At 35.7% G+C, this 25,470-nt stretch overlaps 1 protein-coding gene across 3 annotated transcripts in view; it reads right to left on the bottom strand.

The window, feature by feature from the left end:
• myo1cb (myosin Ic, paralog b) overlaps positions 1 to 25,470 on the bottom strand; it is a 79,684-nt gene that overhangs the window by 38,825 nt on the left and 15,389 nt on the right. Inside the window, exon 1 of one of the 3 annotated variants that reach the window (XM_056474384.1) lies at positions 9,203 to 9,392. The exons of the other annotated variants lie outside the window; for them this stretch is intronic. Coding sequence (XP_056330359.1) covers positions 9,203 to 9,220 — 18 coding nt within the window. The 5' untranslated portion in view covers positions 9,221 to 9,392. Of the gene's footprint in view, positions 1 to 9,202; positions 9,393 to 25,470 lie in introns of those variants that run through there. 3 annotated transcript variants of the gene reach the window in all.

Below are 25,470 nucleotides of genomic sequence, written 5' to 3' on the forward strand. Positions count from 1 at the left end.
ACAATCATGAGTGTGGCATTAACTGCGGGTTCACAAGTGGGAAAAGAATAAAATGCCATTGAAAAATAGACTAAACATTACAACTGGCAAAACACAAGAAATTATGGGAGAAAAGCACAGTATAGAAAAATTACATGATTATGGGAAGCAAAATGTTTAAATGACAAACAGAAATCCTGGATATTCCATGACTTGAACAAAAAAATATTAAATTCCCTGATTTAATGTCTGGAATAGACCAAACATCCCTAATATCCAGTTGTTTCCTAATATGCCCCATTCACTTTAAGTCTGTCAAATATACAAAGAAAATTTTTGTAAATGTTATGCTTAACACTACTGATGGTTTTAGTAAAAATATTTTAATAAACTATCGATTTTATTCAGCAAGGATGCATAAAGTGAATCAAATATTTCTGCCAATCAAATAATCCTAAAAACTAAACACCTAACAATTACATTCAAATAACATTTCCGGTTTTTAATATATAAATGTTTTTAGGATAAAAAATAAATATAAAGCCTTAATAAGCATCAGATAATTCTTTCACTTCTAACAATTTTTAGAGCCTTTTGAATGCTGGTGTGTATATTCAAATCAAACAAATAAGCATGTAGTCGCTCAATCCCAGAGCTCAAATTTGATAATCAAATCAGGAAAGTTTGCAGTGAACATATTGCACACTTTTCTTAATCTTGTTCTAATTGCATCTACTCGTTTGTCTCGTATTTCATGCGTTTATTGTTCTGCCGTGACACAGAGCTGACAGTTAATAATCGGTGGTGGAGTCATAATCAAAACTAAACATGCCGGCCAGACAGACCATGACATCATTTGCTGGCCAACCAAAGAATAACATGTCCAGCCCATTGACAGATCATTTGTACTGCAGCTACTGTACTTACACTGAGACTCTTATATAATGCAGATCTGCTTTTACTTTGATTAAATATTTGTCTTTTGAACAGATTAGTATTATTTTTTGCATATTAGAATCAATGATAAAATAAGCCGTATTCTACCTGTACATTTTTGGGGGTGCAAATTAGAAGAAAAAAATACTGATGTCAGTTGAATTATTAGAAACCAAACGTATATACATATACATATACACGATTGGCTACTGGCAATGAAAATTCGGAAAAGTGGTTCGACCGGTGTACCAACAGCTGCGGAAATTAAAATATAAATAAATCAGTTTTTTAAATCATGTTTTCATAAACATGTTTTAAAATTAAACAAAATAATCAATAAAGTAAGCATTAAATGACAACAAAGGTTGTCATATAAATACTGCTACTGTCACAGCTGGGGTGCCGATAAAAAAATAAAAAAAAAAGTAAAATAATGGCCATTAAATTGCAGGCATTTAAGGAAATTATATTACATAAATTTAAGGAAATTTATGTAATATAACGTCTGGTATTTTATGCTTTTTTCCGGCACCCCAGCTGCTGGAAAAAAACATAGAATAACGGATTGTTTTACAGTGTGCTGTATCACTTGATTGAGTGGCCATTTTAGCAGCGTGAACTGCAGCGCACAATTCAAAATAGATCAAATTAATAAAAAGTATGGGACAATTTTGGTTTTACACTCAACCAGAGAAATACATTAGACATGAGTCACACCACATATGCGAACCCAAATTTAAGTAAAAAGCAAGTGCAAAAGTTATAGCCATATGGCGCTGTTGAGAATATTGATTTCAGGCAATTGTTTAAAAAGGACGAGCCTTGCTACAAATAACTAACAAGTCAAGTTTTTTTGCTTTTATGGAGTATGTATTTTGAGACATTTCAAGGTATGTTATTTACAGATAACAACCAATGAAACTAACACCACAGACTCATCCGAGTATTTCAAATCATCTGACTGCAAGTAGGCATGGGTCGGTATAAGTTTCTGATGGTATGATAACCTTGGATAAAAAAATAAATAAATCACGGATTCACGGTACTGTGTTTATTGCACTAAAATAATTTCTTTTTAAATGTCTTAGTGAAAAACTACAACTTTCCCCCCCATTTAACACGATATATTACAGGAAACATTTATAATATTTTGGAACAGTACACATGTTGAGCTACATAATTAAAATACTATTGACTTCAATTATCTTTATTAGGTTCAAAACACAGATTTGTTTACAATGCATTCAAAAAAAAAACACTGAAACCCTTTACATATACCTTAGAAATGGTATAACAAAACATTTTTTGCTAATACCTTGACTTTTCCAAACTGCAGTAAATCTCGAAACCGGTTATCGTCCCATGCCTAACTGTAAGTGAATACGTTCACATCCTTATGCTTGTCTCTCATGCTGTGTTTTTTGACTGTTTAGCACCAGCTTGTGAATAATATGTAGATTAGTGTATGCTCCTTCAAACGTTTTTGTTTTGGTCAGCTTTGCATCGAAGTAACTATTATGGCTCATAACAATGTTTTGTGTCTGATTTTTGTGTTTGGTGGCAAGCAGCAGGATGTTAATACGCGGAAAAGAGTGCCTTCAGACTTATCCAACAAAACAGCCTGTGCTTCTGCCGATAAGCCTTTCAGGCATTATATGTTGCAATAACAACCCCCTGAATGCACTTGATCCCTTATATATATATATATATATATATATATATATATATATATATATATATATATATATATATATATATATATATATATATATATATATATATATATATATATATATATATATATATATATATAAAATCAAAACCCTTATATGGGATAATTTAGCTTTCATAACTGGAATTACAGTGCCATTATAACTGCATTCTACACAAGATTCATTAGATTTACTCAATTTTATAAGGTTAGTGGTTGCAAACGATTTATATGGGCTGAATTTAAACAAACAAATAAAGTTAATAAACATTTATAAATTTTATTTGTTTCAATTCAGGTCATATAAATTGATTGCAACCACTAACCTTAAAAAATGAGTAAATGCAATGAATCTTTTATATTTCCAGTGCAACAGATGTTAAATTCAGACAATCATCACAGTTTTGGATTCAATGTTTGTTTGTTTTTCCAAAGTGATTGACAAACTTAATAACGTCATCTCACACACCGTTAAAACTACAATTACGATAATATCGCAGACAACAAATACAACACACCCTTAAATGTAGATGAAAATAGCCATTCATTAGAACAATAAATACGCCATAACTAGAAAGCAAAACTTCTTTCCCCCAAATCTCCTTCCCATTTCACTTTCTCCAGAAACAGGCTCCATTACAGCATTGTTCTTCTGGGGGCTTTATGAATTTGCTTTCCTGCACCCACCCTTGGTCCCCTTCCCCAAGCATACTGGTATATGCGCCTTCACCATGTGCTCACTTTTTCCAAATCCTGCTCTCAAAACAAAAGGACTGAAACACTCCAGCCAGAACCATGGGTAAATATTTTCACTCTAACCTTTTTTAAAAAGCATGAAGCAGTTTGTACGTACAAAGGAAGAATTGAACAATAAATGGCTCTTGCTTGACCTTGCAACATCCTACCGATTAGCCTGTTTCTTGTTAGCAGAGCTCTTTCGGTGAGATCTGCCGAGTCAAGCTGCTTTCGTCAGCACTTCTCACATTGCATGAAGACATTAGCAGTCTTAGGAAACAGACAGATAGGGAGCAGAGCTATGATTACACAGATTGATTTTTCCAAAAGAGAGATCGAGCAAATCAAACATTCCAGTACTTCATTTCATTAAGGAGACATCGATGATTCTGTCTTGTTAACAATTCAGGGAGTTCGAGAGGAGAATGTAGTACTGTGCATTTTATTTTCATAATTAATGAAGGCAGAGGATAAAGGGCACATTCCATGTTATCCAGAGAAAGGCATGGGCGCCTCCTTCCCTTCTCACCGGGAACGATGGAGAAGAAAAGTAAATCTTGCCCGCTTGCTTATGACTTCAAGCTTTTGGAGGTTACCAACTATTTCCATCCTGATTGAGTCATTTGGCTCACTTGTTACCTCTCTCTTCTTTCCTACCTCCGGAAAGAACACGGGGTGGAGACTCACAGATTGTCCTGGAGAGCACCGCTACAGAACCAAACTTCAAACAATGATAAATGCATAAAGGTGTTGCTCTTAGATGCACAAATGCTCAGATCCATCTTTGTTAGGAACTATTTTAGTTGGTAAAAAATACAATTTTGCATCTAAAAATGTAACTTTGTTTGTGAGTCTGTGACTCTCCGGCCCGCAACTGACATCAAAAATATAACAAGACTCTGCCCAACAAAGCATATTTTTGAATCACTATCATTTTTTTGCAGTCGCATATAGCCACTTGTGGTTTTGACCCCCACCTACTGCACATTTAAAGTACTGTTCTATATGTTTGGGTTACTTTCGGTTTTCTCTCAGTGTGCGGTCGAGAGTCATACACATGCAGATTATTTCTGGGGCTGATTTAAACATTGAAATATGTCTGTAAGTGCGCTATTTTTACTAAAGCTCTATTTAAACAAGACGTTTAAAGTCCAAGGAACTATTAATCTACTTGCATACCTTACAACATGGTTTATTTTTGCTATATTTTGTTGGTATATTTAAGTCTTAGGCTTGACAAGCAATCCCAAAATATATAGGGCTATTAAACTCTAAATAAAACAAATAGCATACTATATAATATTTTATGTATAGTATTTTTTAATAATAACATAATTATTTTTCACAATAATAATAATAGTAATAACTGTATTAATATATAGACATTATATTATTTGTGAAATAATAAAACAAAAAGGAAATTAATATTATGATTATTATTATTGTATTATTATTGTTATTATTATTAATAATAATAATAAAATAATAATAATAATAATAATAATAATACTAATAACTCTAATATTAGACATTAGACATTAGACATTATGATATTTGTGAAATAATGAAAGAAAAGGGAAATTAATATTATAATAATTCTTATTATTGTATTATTATTATTATTATTATTATTATTATTATTATTATTAATAATAACTCTAGTATACAGACATTATGCTATTTGTGAAATAATTAAACAAAAAGGAAATGTATATTATAATAATAATAATTATTATTATTGAATTATTATAATTTTTTTATTATTTCTAATAATAATAATAATAATAATAACTGTATTATTATATAGACATTATATTGTTTGTGAGATAATAAAACAAAAAATATATATATTATTCAATGTAATATTCATTGTGTGAAAATAATTTCTTTCTTTTTAGACAAAGTATGACTTTGCAACCACCAAAACCAACTATTTACATAACTGCCAAGTTAGTAGTAATTTGAAAAGGTTAACAAGTCATTTCCATACCCAATGCTTTTAAAGGAAATGACACTGTCATAAAACGGCTCAAGAAGCTAGAAAAAAAAACTTCTGACAGAATTGGAAGATGCAAATAAAGAGAGCAAAATGTGTTTAATACAGCTTACTAAACTGCTAAAATATGTACAAACACAAAAGTGCCCAAAGCTGAAGAAACACCAATAAATCAAGGAGGCTTCCCACAACATTAAACACTAACCATGACACGTGTGAGACGCAACAAGTGGTTTCTTGCTTTTCTTTTTTTGTTTGTTTTGTTTTTAAAAAGAAGTGTGAAAAGATCAGACTCCTGAAGCATAGATGCATGCAGATGGTCAGGGAGAGGGGGATACATTTTTAGCACTTCTCTAAAACAAATGTGACTTTTTAGCATCTACTTTGCATGCCACTAATAAAGCATAGTCATGAAAAAGGCAATGAAACACTGTGCTAAAGTGCTAAAAACGCAATCAAGGTATAATGTATCTATTACAACAGAGTACATAATTTAAATATGACATGCACATACAATATTTCAATTTGTTTTTTGTGTCGTTGTGATTGTTTCTTTTATTTTTTCTCTTAATTTGCATTTTTAAATTTGCATTGTTAAGCAAAATTTAAATACATTTTTAAAAAATGCAATCAAATATCCCTGCTATGTGACTTGCATTAAACACTCTTGACTTCCGAAAATAGGGAAACACTAAAGATGCTTTTTAATGTGTTGTGGGTTTTATTAGACTTCACAGATTATAACTTTAACAGAACAAAACCCTAAAATGTATCCAGTATCATAAAATGCCGTTGATTCTACCCCGTGATCACGATGGTCAACTCTGGCATAATAAAAGCTCAGCTGAATCGCATTCGTCTCTCATTAACAATCTTATTTCACTTTGATTTCGATCAGCATTACATTCTAAACATGGGACGATAACCGTTTTCAGGGTATACCACGGTTTGAAAAAGCTTTAAAACTGCAAACATTTTCTGTAATACCATCCCCAAGGTGTGTGTAAAAAATTTTTATTTACTTTTTTAGAACAACAGTATCTCCAGCAGAAAAGATATACAAAGATGCCATTTTAAAATGTAAAGAAATCTGTGTTTTTAAAACTAATGAAGACAGCAGAAGTCAATTATTAAGTTTAATTATTTAGCCTGACATGTTTACTGCTCCTAAATACTTTTAATCTTTCGAAAAATAAAATATATTGTTTTCAAAGGGGAAAAATGTGTTGGTTTTTTTCCAGACATTTAAAAAATAAATATTTTAGAGCAGTTATCACAATACCTTGATACCGTTATATTTTTATCCAAGGCCATACTGGCCCATGCCCTGCTTCATACTACCATGATAAGTTCTGCATTTAGTTCAACCATGAACACGATTTCTGCAAGTCCGAAGTCCCATTGAACGCAATGAAGACCACAACTCCCATGATTCTACCCTTATCAATCCACGTCTTCATTTGTTGCAAATACCAGTGAAAATGACACTATGCCTTTAATTAGGCCACATCTATTAGCAATCTTCACAGCAAATGTCTTACAATGCTTTCTTAATTACCGCCACCCAGATGGCGAGAAATTCCATGGGTGGCATTGTAATTCACGCCGATCTGCTGACTGCACGGCTGTCCTTATGCTAAAGGGGCTGTGGAAAGTCAGCTGGTGGAGAAAGTCAACAGACAGGTGTGACCGGCTCTGTCTAAACAGGTGAAGAGTCTTGCATTATATGCGCACATGGTAAAACACACATACACACACTCCTTTTGACATGTAGAAGATATAAAGTGAGCAGTTCTCCTTCATTCCAGCATGCCGGACAATGCAATGCATTCATGACCAGAGGGCATTTGAAGAGCATGAGTCGGAAGAACTGTAAACTGCTTACTGGACTGCAGTTTGGTTTATTTGCAGCACTGCACACGATCAAATATGCATACAATGCTATGAACCAACCTAATATCTCAGCACTGAGTTGTTCAGACAAACATGTCACTATGAACTTCATTTCCTGAGATGTGGATCTACCTGTGAGCAATGCAGCGGTTTAGCAACTCAGTGGAATCTCGAATGAAACTGCGCCAGATGCCATAAATCTAATGTCACACATTCATCGGTTACCTGCTTATGACATAATGTGCCCCAAAACTGAAACCTGATCACATCTGAAGTGGTGCTGACTGCAAGGTCTGTTTATTTGAATGTTAAATGATGCTCTGCAAATGACACTCAAATGATAGCGTATCATCACTGCATAGGTAAAAGCGTACAGGCCTCGGAAAGCCCAGCATTCGCATACTGAGGCCTTGTTCTTGAAGTTTCTGTTAGCTTTCAGAGGAAGGTCGTGAATGACAGAGATGGGAAGAAATGTAGCAGGGTGGAATGGCCTGATGACAGACGCCAGTTTCATTATCTCTCTCTGACTCTCACTCCCCTTCTCGTCTGGAATTCAACAGTGACTGCTGCTGGGTCAAAGCCAGAGATTGCTTCACTGCGAGACAACACTATGGCATAAACACATCAAGAAACTGATGGTCAGAATGTCCGGCATGAAAGAGGGTCTCAAGAGAGGATAAGGACATGATGGGATCGACAAACAGCAAATCTTTCTTTTCAGAGGAAAAAGTGTTTTTTCACAATTAATATCACTACTTAATGATGCATGAGCCAGTGTTATTTTTTTATTTAACGGCTGTAGTTAATATTAATAGTTTGAATATTTTATTTTACTTTAAAATGTCTTTACAGTTTTAAGAATAATGGTTGTTTTTTTAACGTCAGTCAGCATTAACTTCAATAAACAAAATGAATGAACTGTTATGGTTTTATTTTTAGGTTTTAAGATTTTAAGGTTCATCCAAATATGAAGTTTTTCGGCTATTGGTCTTCCCGTTGAGGTATTATAAGGGGTGACAGCTAATTTGTGTAAAATACTGAGGAATGTTTACAGTGATTATTTCATTTCTATTACTGAATACTGTTTGACTCCCCAGAAAATCCTAAATCATTGTTTATTTGCATCTTTTGTCTGTTGCCTTTAACTTTGCTTGTCATTTTTTAAAATGATATCTTATGCAGATATGCTCCACTAAAATTATGAATTATTTACCAGCTATTTAAGTCATCTGCTGAAATTGCATTTATATCACAATATATATCAAATTGAATGAAAATATCGCAATGTCAGTTTTTTTCCCAATATTGTACAGCCCTACTTTACATCTCGCATGACCTTAGATAGAATAAATTAACAGCAAATTGAAACTGTGTGTGAACTGTACCTTTAAACATAAAAACTCAGAAATGAAGGATCAGAGAATCCTTATAAACAATAACCTACTCAACAAATTGTCCATAATTTCAGTTTACAAGGGAAAATATATAAAAATCCTATTCTTAAAAAATATATTTAATGTTTCAAAGCTTAAATCGTAGCAATGCTTATACAGCAAATATCTGCATAGATAGAGAGATAGAGAGATAGATAGATAGATAGATAGATAGATAGATAGATAGATAGATAGATAGATAGATAGATAGATAGATAGATAGATAGATAGATAGATAGATAGATAGATAGATAGATAGATAGATAGATAGATAGATAGATAGATAGATAGATAGATAGATAGATAGATAGATAGATAGATAGATAGATAGATAGAGACAAACAGACAGATAGACAGACTCTGATTCTACCTTCCAATCATTACATAATCTCTAAACCCACAAAATATATTGAGGAGTTTAGACCAGTACCCCATATTTCACTTTCGTAAGCCCTCCACTGACATTGCAGAAATCTCCCAGCTGCTTTAGTTTAGTATGGAGCATGCTGTGGTTCTTACCATGCCACGATACTTCATCTTCCCGTTCTTCCCAGCTTGTTGCTGCACGTATATGAATTATTAATATTTCCAACACAGCGGCTCTGGTTTGAGAAAGTGTGCCGAGTTTGTTACTTTAACTTCTTCTGCACCATGTGTGGGAGCGTCCCAGCTGCCATTTCTTTAGCTTTAACTTTTTTCTCCTTCCCCAAGTCTCTCTCACCCTCTCTCTCTCTCTCTCCCCCCCTCGCTGCCTACGGAGGCACGAGTCAGTCCTTCTGAAAAGTGACACACTCCCCCTTCTCTCTGCCTTCCTCCACTCGTTTGCTCTGTCCTCCTGCAATGGGATTTACATCAAAAGCTAAAACCTTGCACCCCCCTATAGTAGCACTGCATGTGCCTGTCCTGAAAACCAACCTGTACCTCTTTATGACCCTTGTGTTTTGTTCAAACTGTTGGTGGCTGTTTTGCCCCATTGACTTCCATTAGAACCACACTTTTTGATTGCAAAGCCATGACACCACATATTCACGCATTCTTGTTTGTTGGTGGTTTTCCTTTCTGGGAAAAGGTCAAATTTGTCATTTTTTACTGTTGATCATCAGTTAGCACCATTAACTCTTTAGAACGGCCTGTGCAAAAAAGTTTCTGTCTTTTGTATGGAGTAAAACAGCCAATTATAGTGTGTGTGTGTGTGTGTGTGTGTGTGTGTGTGTGTGTGTGTGTGTGTGTGTGTGTGTGTGTGTGTGTGTGTGTGTGTGTGTGTGTCTGTGTGTATATAAATACACTTACTATGTTTACTACGTCTTGAGAGTTTTCTCAGATGTATCAAGGTAAGTGCACAAAGATCTTTCTCTCACACACACATGCACACACACGCACTCACTATACACTAAAAAAAAAGCTTTTGCTACTTGTTCAAACAACATATTTAAAATGTGCTGAGTCAACACAATTCTTAAGGATTTTTTTGGGACAACTTAATTATTTTATGTTCAATCCACTTAAATTTGTAAAAAACAATTAAAGTTAATCGATTTGTGTTGGGGTAACGAAGCAATTGTGTGGAACCCAGCATTTTTTACAGTGCACTACATATAAGTGTAATGTACTGTATTTATAAGGTATAATTGACCCAAAAATATTTCTGTCTTCACTTAACGTGATGTAAATCAAACATGAGCTGATGCACTATTTGTTTACTACGAAGAGGACACGCGAGTGTCCGCCAATGTACTCTACTTTAGTTAACAGAACCTGCATAGGCTGTGAATAACAGGTAATAAAGCTGTACATAATGTTCAGTTTGTTGCACAGAGCGATTGATTGGGAGCTGCACTGGAAGTATAATTTGCATGTATGTTTGTTGTGGCGGCAGCACACTCTGCAGTGAAAGTGAAAATCATTTAAACGATTATAACGGATTTTAAAGTTATGATTATGACAAGCATTTAATATGTTTTTCTTTCATAGCGAACACAAAGTAATGTGCGTGAAAATAAATGTTTACTGGGTCTGTATAACTACTTCAGCCTACATAATGTTGAATATAATGCAAGAAGAAATCTGATATTGATACCAGTGTAAAAACAATCTAATAATGTTGTCAATGACAAATGACAAGCATATGTCTCGAAAATAATAATTCAACTTTAGAATTATGAATAGTTATTAGTATTTTGACATCATTACTGTCAATTAACAACCAGGACATATTTAAAGTCTGTTCAAGTCCACCATTCCAAGTCTATACAGAATTTAACGTTTTAACCAACAGTAGACATACACATAGGCCTAATATTATTATTGTTGTTCTATCATATGTTTGAGAAATAACAATAATAATAGCCTACTCATATTAACCTTTATTTTACATCTACAGAACCGTGAGAAAATCGTGATTCTCATTCTAGCCAGAATCATGCAGCCCTACTCTAAAGCCATAAATTAATCCTTTTTGCACTGCAACTTGATCAACATTAAAAAAATACACTTGTTACCTCTATCCAACAGGGAAAACCACCAACAATAAAGAATACATAACAATATGGTGTCAGGCCTTTGCAATCAAAAAATGTGGTTATAATTGAAGTGAATGAGACAAAAAAACAGTCATGAACTTAACAGAAGGGTAGCAAATTTAAGCGTATTGAGTTTTTGAACATTTTCAAAACATTTTCCCAAAATATGTGTCACAATAAGATTTGTCACCAAAACTCATTCCATTAGCTGAAACACAGAGAATGTGTGGCCAAATTAAGACTCAAAATCACCTCAAAGGTGATGAAAACATCACACGCCCAGCAGCACACAAGGGTTAACAAAAAATGTGTAAGAAACTATATCAAAAACCATGTCTTGTACTGACAGACTTGAGGAATCTGGGATTTGGAATTCCGGAAATCTCCGTAACTCTCATTGCATGCTGGATGAATTGCAGCTAGTGATTATGCCAAGCAAATTTTCCTCCTCTTTTCCCAGCAAGCTAAAGCAGATTTGAGGGAGATTTCAGATATGGATCCATCAAGAAGATAAGATTGATGAGCTTGGCTCTGTTTGTTACCCTTGAAAATACTAAATAAAAAAATGGGCCAAGTGTGCTACAAAGTGCACAGATCACTCTCTTGGTGGCTGTATACATGCTTATCAAGTTAATGTAGAGAGAAAGATTAAACTAGAGAAGAAATGCAAGTTGAGAAAAGTGTGTCAAAGTCTTACGAAACCTCTCATTAGAGGACCATATAAAGTCTTTCTGGTGCTGGACAAAGGGTTAATGAATGACAACACACCCATTTTGGTCTCTCCACCCAATATGAACATGACAAATTGCTTATACACACACACACACACACACACACACGCACACACACACGCACACACACACACACGCACACACACACTTGTAAAGTCAGCAGTACACAGGTAAAACCTAACCCAAGGTCACTGCAAGCATTGACCCAAAAACAGAGCAGCGCCCTCTGGTGGACACTCCAAGAGCACAAAGAAATGCAGAAATGTTCTGGATTAAATATAGATTGCAAAATATAGGAGTTCCGCATTGCATAGGCATAAATCCTCCCCTATTCCATCAGGCCTATCAATCTCTTGTTCTCGCTCTCTCCCATTTCCACTTATGCCAACATAATCAGAAACCCCGCCTGCTGGAATCTGAGTAATATTTTCCAGACGGTGTGAGTTGCTCTTTCCTTCTCTCTCTGGGACACATTGACACTACAGGTCGAGCAGGGAAAGTCACAAGTATGTCATTGTAACTTTGTATGCATTGTGCACACGGCTTTCTATCTATAGGAGTGTACTAGTGAGATCTTTATGAATTTATGATACACAACCGCAGTCAATGGATTACAATGGTTGTCTAAGAAACCGGATAAACAAACAGTGGTTTCTAAATCATCCTGTTGTTTGATCAGAGTCACTTTGATCTCTCTTTCAAAAGCTGTCTCACTGTTATCCTTTAATCTCAGGTAATAATACAAATTGTTAGTGCTCCACCTTACTTTACTTAAATCTGAGCCAAAGATGAGCTAAAGGTTTCCTAATAGAGAAATACAAGGAATGAAACAGGTCATTTGAACTATTTTTTTAACCTTAAGACAATATAACAATCTATTTAAAAATTTAGCATAAAAAAAGAGAATGTTTGCAGAATGTTTACATTGTTTCTCCAATTCAATACACACGTGAATGAATGATACTTGTAGCACTCAAAATAAATGGCATCCTATTCATTCATTCATTCATTCATTCACTCATTTTCCTTCGGCTTAGACCCTTTATTTATCAGGGGTCACCACAGCAGAATGAACCGACCAACTTATCCAGCATATGTTTTACACAGCTGATGCACACTCATCCACACTCATACACCTCAGCCAATTTAGTTTTTTCAATTCACCTATAGTCCATGTCTTTGGACTGAGGAGGAAACCCACGCAAACACAGGGAGATCATGCAAACTCCACACAGATATGCCAACTGGCCCAGGCGGGGCTTGAACCAGCGACCTTCTTGCTGTGAGCCGACAGTGCTAACCACTGAGCCACCATGTCGCCACCATACATTCATAATAATAATTAATAAGAAAATGTAGCAATTAGGAATGCAATAAATTGTTATTGCCGATTTAATGAAAACATTATTAAATATGCAAATACATTTATGAGCGAGTGAATCAATAAATAAACAAAAATGTATGTATACAATTCATTCATTCATTTTCTTTTTCAGCTTAGTCCCTTTATTAATCAGGGGTCACCACAGCCGAATGAATCGCCAACTTATCCAGCACGTTTTACGCAGCGGATCACCTTCCAGCCGCAACCCAACACTGGAAAACACCCACACACTCTTGCACACACTCACATACACGTATACAATTCTTAAAATAAATTATAAATAAAAACACACATCATCTATTTAAAATTGTAATCAATTAAATAAATTAAATAATTATTATAACTAATTTGACGGTCAGAATTTGAACTTATTTAAAGAGCCCCTATTATGGGTTTTTGAAAATGACCTTCCATGCAGTATGTAACACAGCTCTAAGTGAATGGAAACATTCAGCTGAGGTTTAAATCTGAAAATGCAGCATGTTTAAAACTATTGATTCTTTAATGAAAGAGTCGACTCAGAGTCGAATAAATGAATCGAGTTAGGTTCGGATCTTTGGCTTGAACGTGTCGACGTCGATACGGTACATAACCAAATATGAAGTGACTGATTCGCAGAGACTATTATGTATGGGACTTTGTCAGACTTTAACAGAGACTTTGTCAGTAACTGTTACAGTTTATATGGACCAGTTTCTTCTTCCTCTGGATTATAACATGTAAGTGTAATTAAAATTGTTTCCTCGTTTTGTATAGTTTGCTAAATATGTATTTAATTGTGTGTTATAAGTTGTAATCGCTCTACAGGACTTGTTTTCACTTATCTGTTATAAATCAGTGCCTGTACTGTATTTCTCAGGTTAATCCTTCATGGGGCTATTCACATATTGTGTCCAAAACCACGTTAAAAGCGTGATGTACTCTTCTTCCTTTACTGATTTAAATGGGTTTCTGAACTCGCGATCCTCTGCCGTTTGTCTTTGCTATGGCCACCATCAGCTGTTCCTCACACATGCGGCGCAGTAAATTTTTTAAATAGTTAAACTTTTTCCACTGTGTGGATTAATACTGAATCATGTCATTGTTATCACTTGGGGTTAGGTTTAAAAGTAGAGTAATATGCTAGTGTTTAACTGCACTGCTTTATTGCATTCCTGCACTTGGCTCTTACATACTCTGTGTGCTTCTCTCTGTCTTACGCTGAACCCAGTCGACCAATCACAACAGACTGGGTCATCGGACCAATCAGCACAGATTAGCTTCACGCTAAGGAGGGGTTTGAGAATAAATGAGTCGCTGAACGAATCATATGGGAGTCGTTGGGATAATTAGGTAAAATAAATGCATATTATGAGACAAATGAAAGAGTTGTTTGTGACCTTGCACGCATATCAGCCGGTTGTTGGACACCCCAAAACCAAAATATGACTTTTTAATAATTGGAGTTCTTTATTCACTCATATTTTTTCAGATACTTATTGTGTTGACCATGTTTTATATGCAAACCAATAGGTAGCTTTGTCTTTGTATAAATAAGTTTGTTGTGTAAATAATGACAGAGCTCATTCTCCAGTGAACTGTTCCTTTAAAAGATGGTATAAAGCCTTATTCATTATGTTTGCACACAGACAGGTCACTGTAAGAGCAGGACTCGCACATCCTCACATGGCCTTCTGGCTGAGAAACAAACACTGTGAGGATTTTGTTTGTTATATGGGGCGCTCTATTCCTTAAAGTGGTCAAATGACATCCGTGGGAAATCAGTAATGGAAACTCTTGTTTTTTTTTTTTTCCTGCATGCCTGTCGTGCTCTCACCCCTATTATACTCATATTGGCCACTTTAAAGGTCCCTGCCCTTCACTTCCTCTTTCTTTATCGCTCAATCTACAGAACAAATTCCTTCACATGCAAATTTATAGTCCATTATACACAATCTCAAAAATGCTGGGTCATTTTTTTACAAGACTGCTGGGTTGAGCCATTTTGTTATCTTACCAGAGTGTTGGGCTTTGAGTGAAACTGTCTCCAGAAACTGTTTGTGTTTGATTGTTTAATTTCCAACCAGTTTTCCCTTCCTTTTAAGCAAATAATATAGTGATTGTTTAATTGTATACAGTGGGTAAGAGTATTGAACAAGTCACCATTTTTCTCAGAAAACATATTTATAAATGTGCTGTTCACTTGATATTGTCACCAGATATCTGTTAGTAATCCATACATACAAAGAAAACTAAATATATAAGCTTAGAAATTAAGTTGTATGTATTAAAATGAAATGACAAGAAAGAAGTATTGAACACATGGGGAGGTGTAAAAAGACATGGAAAGCCCAGACAGCATCTGAAATCTCACAGTCAGTGTGAATTAATATTAGCTGCTTCAGTCTAACACCTACATTACCAGAATGATGAAGATGAACATTTCAGCAAGACAATGATCCTAAACACAGCAGAGGAAACTCTCAGCTGGTTTTAGAAAAAGAAAATAAAGCTGCTAAAATGGCCAAGACAATGACCTGACCTGAATGCAATAGAAAATAAGAACTAAAAATCAGATGTGATAGACGAGACCCACAGAATGGTCAAGATTTTTAGACCCTGTTTAAGTCTGGAGGAAAAAAAAGGATATCACATCTAAGCAATGCCTGTGTATTTTCTCCATAAATGTAGTGTCTTGAAGCTATCATTACCAAAAAAGCCTTTCATTTCATTTCATTTGAGTATCTCAGTCCCTTCTCCTTGTGTCATTCCATTGAAATGACACATCTGAATTTGCTTTGTTTTGCGTGTGTGTTTGGATTGTTTGGGTTTTTACAATTTCGTCAATTTCATGTCAACAGCTCAACAGTCAGGAAAAATCAGGATGTGTTCAACACTTATTTTACCCACTGTAGTTAAATAAAGCAACTCAGCATGTTGGGACGAATTGTTAACAGAATCAGCTTGGTCAAAACATGAAGTTTGTTTATTCCACATTTGACCCAGACCTCAGTTGCCAGAATAACCCAAATAAATATATATATTCGGAGAGCACAAAAAAAGTTGTAAAAACTCAGTTAAGAGGTATCTGTTTTATATTTTTTAATAAAAGTTTTAGAACCTTAAAATAAACAGATCAAATCTTACTGCCACCAAAAGAAGTGTAAACATCACTTAACTGATTAGTTATTTATTGTATTTTCAGAATTCTAGAAAAATTTGTACAATATCATACAAATAAAACATATATAGATGTGCTGCCAGTACAGTACACATCATCTGCCTATTTTTTTGTTTTGTAATATAAACGTCTGAGGATTCTGCATGGCGAATGTTCCACCCACTGCTGACAGCCACTTAGAGATGAGTCCTAGTTCAGTCACTGGACTTCTCTATGTTCGCCTTCTCTGAATCTCCTGTCAGTGCTTTGGAAAAGTTAATTAACCCATGCAAAAAAATGTAAACCCTTTTGTTCCAAACCACAATCATCTGTCCACATCATTAATATGGAATTGGATCCTGTTGGGACACAATAATGGGCGAGAAGGATTTTATTTCAAATTGTGTGTAAAAGACTTATGAAAATATTTGATCTATGTACTTACTCATCTGTTTCCACCTCCTCTCTCTCTCTCTCTCTCTGCCCCTCCCTTCTTTTCTCCGCCTACTCTGTCACAAGCCTATTTATACTCTCACACCAGGACAGGTCTATTTGTAGAAACTGTTGTGTCGAGCAGAGGACAGTGCAGAGGGGTTGAAGATCAAAGTTATAAACCTTGACTGGCGTGTTATTGTTCAACTATATGATTCTATTGGCCAGTGCTGTGGTTAGAAGAAATGCAGATTAAAATGAACTTCAAAAACCCTGTTCTGATCTGGTAAAACACACTTCTTCTCCCTGCCAGCTGATGGAGGAACTCTTCCCTTCTAGAATGCTGTTGTTGGCTTTTTTATGTGTTCTTTTTTCCCCCTTCATCTTCGAGACTGAAAACAGAACAACCTTAATGTGTTTTTTAATTTTATGTATTCACCTTATTCTCTGCGTATGAGCGGCTGCAGCCATTTGAATCTTTTTGGCTCAAGACTTCCGGTCTCATTCACTTTCATTCATTTTTAGACGTTAAAAACAGCTTGTTACGCTGCTTGATGTTGCAAACTGATATTTTCATATTATTATATTATTCTGCTTTGACTGTATTGTTATGAACACACTTGTTTGTAGGGCAAGTAGTTTGACCATTTTTTGCTGTTTATTCTTCCTAGTGATTTCTCCCACAGGCAACTGAATCAGAAGTTCTAAAACAATCATAAAAACGAGCGCACTTCCGCATTGAAGAATAAGGTCAATAGACAACATCAGTGTCATACACACAAATCTGTGTTTGCACACAAATAAACAAAAATGGTTAAAACACAACATTGTGCATGTCAGACAAATACCCTCAATGCATGCCAGGCAGCGTACCCTCATTATTTGTTTATGAACTGATTTGCTCTGAAACCATTGATTAGATGTAATAGGGTGGTGATTAATGATTAGCTTGATCTATAAATAAGGCCACATTTACACTAACACTTATTAGTTTTAAAACTATCCACATCCACACTACACCGCTGAAAACGCACATCACGTGACCCCACACACACACACACACTCTGGCATGCGCTGCAGCGTATGCGGAAGTCTGAGCTCCAAGTAGTCAGTGGGTGCTTTGAGCACACCTTCTCAGGTGAGAGCAGTGCTCGTCAGACAGTTCATCAAGAATCTACCGCTGGATTTCATCTCACTACAGTTGTCAAACATGATATTTAATTTATCTTGTCTCCATCTAATGGCTCTTCGGTCTTTTGAATCTATCAGGTAACCTGTTTTGGCTGAGCACAAGGATAAGTTAATATATTCATTTATGTAACCATGTACACTGATTCAGCATATTGACTAATTGCTTGCCTTTATTTACTATATTGTATAAACTAATTGTATGTTATGCTTTTATAATGGCCATTATTGATTATTAAAACTGATATTCAGCAAAAGAGAGGGTATGTTTTGTATTTTCCACTTAAAATGGAAGGAGGCAGTTATGTTATGGATTTCATTTTTGTTTTAAATATGCATACAGTGAAGATGACAGTATTGTAAATATGTAGCCACACAATGCCCCAACATTCTTCGTGTCTGTTAAGTTGCTAATATCAAAATGAAAATAGGCAGTTCCTCATATCATGTTTTCATTTTATTGTTAAGATGTAGCCATGGTGATGTGAATGAGGTTATAAAGTATAGCGTTCCCTTTGAAAGATTTACTCATGTCTTCAGGAGTTTGATTTCCATGTCAAACTTGCGAAGTCTGAACTCACAAGGAAAAGATTTTGTGTAGGCTACTTAATATTGAGGAAAAAGCCACAATCAGATAGGTGAATGTCTGCAGCCATGCCGTTTTCAGATATCTCAGTTTTCCCCCATTCATACTGACACTGAGCAGCAGCATTTTAAAACTAAAATGGCCTCTTCAGCATTTCTAAAACACTCTGTTTTTTAGGGCTTGAAAACTCCGGGGTAGTGTGGACGGAAGGCATAACCGTAGCAAAACTTACGCCCTTTAAAACTAAAACGATTTAGTGTAAAACGGGGCCTAAATAACAATGTAAATTGTGCTTCTTTTTCTAACACAAAGTTATCGAATGACTTTAGAATATGTGAGATATTGCGCACGAGTCATATGAGACATATTCGTGGTACTTTTACCATTTTAGGCCAGAGTTTCCATTCACATTTGACTCATATTGACAAAAACTACCAGAATAATCTTCAGAAATTCAATTAAATCACACATGTTTGAAATGACACAAGGATGATACTTTTGGGTTTGCTAACCTAATAAGTCTGAGCTTGATAATGTGGTCGCAGAGAAAATACAACAAAGCAACAATAAGCCTTTCACTGTTTACTGATGTGTCAGAGCCTCAAGCAATGGGAGTGGTGAGAAAATACTGGGAAAAGGCCCAAAGCATCATGGGAATTGGAGGATGGGAACGAGAGAGTAAACTTTAAAAAAGGACACGTTATAAGACCTGCAGAGGGAAGCAGAGACATACAGAGAAAACAAACCTTAGGAAACAAGAGACTTATGGGACGCCCATGACACATGATATTTGATTACATGAAGGAGGGAGGGAGGTGTATGGAGGAGGTGAAAAAAAAAACAGAGGGAAAGCTGAGAGTGTGTGTGATGTCAGAACTGAAGAATGTAATGTGGGTGTTAAACAGTCAGCACAGGACTGGGGACAGCAAGAGAAAGACTGAGCCGGAGGTAAAGATGGGGGAAACCCATCACCATCTCACCACAATGTAGTAATCGATGTTGTGATATAACTAAACAAGGTCACTGTGGCAACGTGCGAGTCAGGAAGTTGTATGTTGACTGCTAGTGAGAGTGAAGCTACATTAATCTCTTTCGTTTCCTCTCATCCTTTCTTCATCTAGGTATTTTTGAGTCATACAGTGCCTCGCGTGGTGGTGTGAGTGTCAGCTCGCTCCACTAAACAAGACTAAACACATTTCCACACAACCTAGAGGCTCTAAAATTATGTGTTTTGGGGAAAAAGGAAGGTTAAACTTAAAAACACCACTGGGCTTGAGTCTATGGCACATTATATCTACAAATGCCTATAAGAAAAGCCTTGGATTCTTTATTCTAAACTAGTAAGTATTAGTTGCTTTTTTTCCTAATATTTTGGCTGATTTTATCTACTTCATATTTTATATTAGGTATAAAGCTGCATTCACACTACGAGCAACTTGCTGTGGCAAAGCGACAAGCTGATATCCGTCTTATGGGGGCGACAGTGACTATTGGCAAGAAGATGGACGTGTTGAGCAATGTGACAAATCAAAATTTTCCAGGTCAATTTTTTTCAATTATTTTCCCTTCTACATGTGACCCCACTCTGTCAAGGCTGATTTATACTTCTGCGTCGAATGCACAGGTATGATCAGGCGCAGCCTTCACATGGTCGCATACGCACGCACTTCTTAAAAAAATTAACTACATCACACGCTTGCACTACATTGACGATGATTGGAAGCTGCGGCAGAGATGTCTTGAGGCAGCATATTGTCTATTACAATAAAAAAATCATAGAATAATTGTTCATTCACTGTAATCGTGTTAAAATAATCAAGATTTTGATTTCAGGACAAATCGCACAGCCCTAGTTTGTAGCAGATAAATAGCCGCAATGATAGAGAACACACTTTTTTCTTGATCATCTTTGTAATTAAGCTTTCCATTCATATTTAGTGTTTTTTTGAGCAATGTTTACTTTTAGTGGCACATAAACTCATTCGCTCTCTGTCAAGATCACCATAAACATTACCTAAGCAACCTCAAGGTGGGAAAGCACACTAGGGAGCCGATCACACCGAACTTTACGTTCCAAAAACGTGCGCTTTTTATGTCGCTAGGCAATGACTGAATCAGCTTTTATTGTGCGCATTTTAATTACCCATTGTGCGCAAGTGTTGCTGTTGATATTGGTGTAATTTTAATATTTAATAATATTGTGATATTCAAGATTTGAGAGTCATACAGCACCGGATAACTCAAAACAATAACCGCTAGTCTCTCCTCTACCTTCAAAAGTCTCCCTAGTCGTTTTGACAACACAAAGGGGCCCATCACACAGAATGTGCTTTTTGCATTAAAGGCACCTTTTTGGAATCGTTTACTAACAGCCGTGAGGGGTTTGCACACTGCTTAGCTGGGCGCAAAACACTTGCGGCTGTTAGTAAATCATTCAAAAAAGGCACCTCTCAATACATAAAGTGCGTTCAGTGTGATGGGCCTCTAACAGTTTTAATCACCATCCAGAGCGACAGAAAGCTAAAAAGTTGCTGCAAGTGTGAATGAGGCATAACAGATATATGAAATCTCCAGGGCAAGAATATCACACACATTAGGCATGGTCCAGTATAACATTTTGATGGTATGATAACCTTGAATAAAAATATCACAGTATCACAGTATTATGACTACTGCTCTAAAATAAGCTCTTTTTAAATGTCTGCGTAAAAAACAACAACATTTTTTCCCATTAAACACAATATATTCTATTTAAAGTAACATTTAATAATATTTTTGCACAGTAAGGCCCAATCCCAATTCTACCCCTTAGCCCTTCCCCTTACCCCTACCCCTCATTTTGCGCGTGCACGCCAAGGGGTAGTGGTGTCCCAATTCTCTTTAGCTTGAAGGCGTAGGGCTAAGGGGAAGTGGTGAATAGCCCTTTGAATGAAGATTTTTCAGGACACGAACACACGAAACCAAGGGGTAAGAAAATTTCCCAGAATGCACCAGCCACAGCGGCAGGATAGTTACACCCGGATGTAAGGAGATCCACAAATTAGTATCTTTTGTTGCGATTATTATGAATTTTTAGGACAAACAAACATGTTTTAACATATTCATAACGGCGTTCATGTTTTACCGTCATGCGTTTTTTTAAAAAATGCAAAAAAAAAACAGCAAAATTTCGCGGTCTATAATCTCTAATAATAACTCCTGTACAGCAGTCCCACAACATTCTGACACTTGATGATGACACTCAAATACCCTGTCAATAATGTCTAGTGGCAGCGGAATAGGCTTTTTACGGTGTCTGCTATAATGTTAATGTTTTTTTTGTGTGTGTTTAAATAGATGAATATGGCCACTGTGTAAATGCACAGTACAGTTACGATCTTATTGCCACATTAGATCGTTATGATAACATAATATATGCCTTCAGTGATTTCCTCAAGATAAATACCACAAAATAGCACAACTGGAACAACTACAGCAGTCGTGATCGTCTGATCTCACCTGAAGCAAGAGATCGCGATGACATATGATGGTGTGTGCAGGTGCTGTAGTGCTGTCCCAATTCTTAGGGGTAAATTTTGAAGCCCTTCCCCTTAATCCTTAAAGGGGTAGGGGTACAAAAATAAAATTGGGATTGGGCCTAAACATGTCAGGCTAAATAATTAAGATAAATCATTAACTCCTGCTGTCTTCATTCATTTCAAATGATTTCCTGACAACTTGAAAAGCCATCGTTGGATGTCTTTCTTTTCTTTGGATATAAAGTAAACCACTGCACGGTTCAAGTCTATAGCATGCTTCTATGCTGGTTTATAAGCAATTCGTTTTTTTAGATGTTTGCTGAATTTGGGCTGACCAGTATCTTTTATTGTGGAGATACTGTTGCCCTAAAAAACTAATTAAATTGGTCATAAAAAACACTGTATACACATGGGAGTGGTATTGAATTAACAGAAAATTGCAGTTTTAAAACCTTGACTTTTCCAAACCATGGTACACATTGAAACTGGTTATCATCGTATTGCCTACACACTTTTCTAGCTCTCTTTATTGCTATAGTGAGTGGAGCAACATATTTAGGGGTGGGGCCACCACTGACCCGCCCACTTCTAAAGCAGGCTATAGGGAAAGAGGGAGGCAAGTGACAAGCGTTACTTCACTATTGCCTTCATTTTTCTTGCCAAAAAAGTTTAAATGAGGGACAAGCAGACAAGACTCTACTCGTCAGAGGAACTCCAAACATCCGACTCATGCAAAAGCCCTGTACCCAACCCCCAAGCGGCCCTTCTTTTTTTCCAGGCCTGGTCTGAAGAGCAGCACAGCGGCGCTGTTGAAGGCCAGCTGGATCTCCCATTACTTTCATATAGAGCAGCTGGGTTGGCAATGCAATGGCCTCAAGTCTCCTCCTCTGAGATCTTAGAATACCCACAATGCCTTATAAGGGCAGGTTATGCTTGTGAGCGTGGGACAGGGGGTTCCCACAAGGGTTCCAGCCTCTATCCAACGTTGAGCGGATGGAGAATGAAACAGTGATGACACAGCCACCTCCTCCCTTCATTTTTCTTTCTCTGACCTCTATCAAGCTGCTTCCTTTGCTTCATTGTCCAATAAAAAGAGTCAGAAATTCTACTGTTTTCTTTGTTGTCAAAATAAACAGTAATTTCTTCTTTAATTATTAATTTTTAGTAATTTTTTCTACAGTATTTTTCCTAATTAAACTAAAATAAACACATTTTTTAATGCTAGTGGTGTTTATTATTATTATTATTATTATTATATTTTATTGTGAATTTATATTATATTATTTTAAATTTATGAATCACCACACTTTAATGTGAACAATGAAAGACTGTCTCTAATGAAGGCAAGTTTTGCCAAAATGTGTAGGTGCGGTGCACAATAGTGCTGTTTTTTTTTTAAATAGCCATGTCAATAAAGGCTATTATTTAATTTTTTCATCTACTTTGGACTTTCAATTTTTTGTTCTGTATGACTACCAGATCACATTTTGGCAATCATATTTACAATTTAAGGACATAATTTAAGCTCATATGCTTGACTGTTTTCTCTTTTCGCCTCAAATCAACAATACTAGTTTTTAGAGGTTTTCATCCCTATTCTTATCTCATGCATTGTAACAAGTTTAAAAATTTGATTTCACTGCTCTGTTTTGTTTATAGCATTGACTATCTGTTAATACTAATAATGATCTGAGATCTCTTCCTCTACTGATAAGTCAAGGCAGCTGAATACAGAGGTCAATTAGAGATGTTGATATTTCATTTTCAACACCACATCCACTGGAAATGGACTGCATAACAATCCTTGAAGAGTCTGCCAAAATACAGATGATGGACCTTCCTGTTTTCGTTGCTTTACGCTTCTTCAGTGAACATGATTGGCAACAATCAGACTGTTTCTTACAAAACACAAAGAACAGTTGCAGATTTCAGAGTCTGGCAGCCCACAGTTGCCCCTCTCACCTCAAACTGTCCTATGCTCAAAAGGAATGCGATATAAACAATCACTCGTTATAAAGTTCAATAGTTCTCTAAAGCTAACTCTGCTGGAGTTAAAGACACTCAAGAAACATTCAAACCTTAGAAAAATATCAATAGATTTATTTTTTTATTCAATGACATTGCAATGCAAATTTATCTTTGTTACATCAATTCAAATTCATTGAATTTGAATTTTAAGCCACTCTTAGTGCAGTGCTAAATGATGCACAACCTGGACATCACTGTGTACACAAGAAAGCATGATTTATGCCAGGTTCAGACTACGTGATATTTTTATGTTTAGGATAGTTACTGTGGAGCTATTCTGTGCAAATGTCAACCTTGCCATGAAAAATAAAATAGTGAAACCCTTTCTAAGTTTTTTGTATGCTTGTATTTTACAGTACAAATACTCAAAGTCTCTGTCAGTGTTTTCAACCAATTATAATTAATTTACAAAAATCACACAAGTGCCAATCTATTATCTGTCGCATGCATAACGGAGAGGTGTGACATCCAAAACAAAGCTTTTCCCTCACAAATGCAAAACTGTAAAATAAAATAAAAATCAATACTTTTTGCTTTACAGAGAGCCCATTCATATTCTTTTGATTAGCATTATTTCTTTTGCTTGTGCGGTATAATTCACAGGATTTCAACAAAGTATTTTGTATACTGTAAAATCTGTATACTGTAAAACATACTTTTTTGTTCATATCCATGACATGTTTATTTTCATTTAAAATATAAAAATGTTTACAGATTCATATTTTTCTGATTCCATAACGCTACGGTCAGTTGTTTTGGAAAATACCCAAAACCAATGTTTCAATATAATGTTAAAGTATACTTTCTCTGTGCATTTATCTTTTGGGTTTTTACAGCAAATGTCACATCCATAACGCTGGAATTGCTCTGTGTCAGATTATGGAAGTTTGACCTCTAAATTCTTGATGTCTCACACATAAGAAACAAATCAGAGAACACACTACTTCTCAATCTATCATCACTTGCCACCAATAACATTGTGTGTGATTATGTCACTGAAAAGGTGAAACTAGTGACTGACTTCTGTAACCAAGAGTACAAAACATGAATGGCTTCTCAAGAGGCATGTTTTGTTAAAAAACATAGCAACCCCCCAAAAATAGCAACCGAGATGTCCCAGATGCGACATTGGTTGTGTCCAATCATCCTTTGTCATTTATGAATCCCCATGATAACCTACAAAGTCAAAAAAATTCCATAAATAAGCAGTTGTTTGTATTTTTTATTTTCCCCGTTTAGTTTTGCTTTTGAATTGCATTGTG

The sequence above is a fragment of the Danio aesculapii genome, chromosome 15 (assembly GCF_903798145.1).
Source record: "Danio aesculapii chromosome 15, fDanAes4.1, whole genome shotgun sequence".
NCBI lineage: Eukaryota > Metazoa > Chordata > Actinopteri > Cypriniformes > Danionidae > Danio > Danio aesculapii.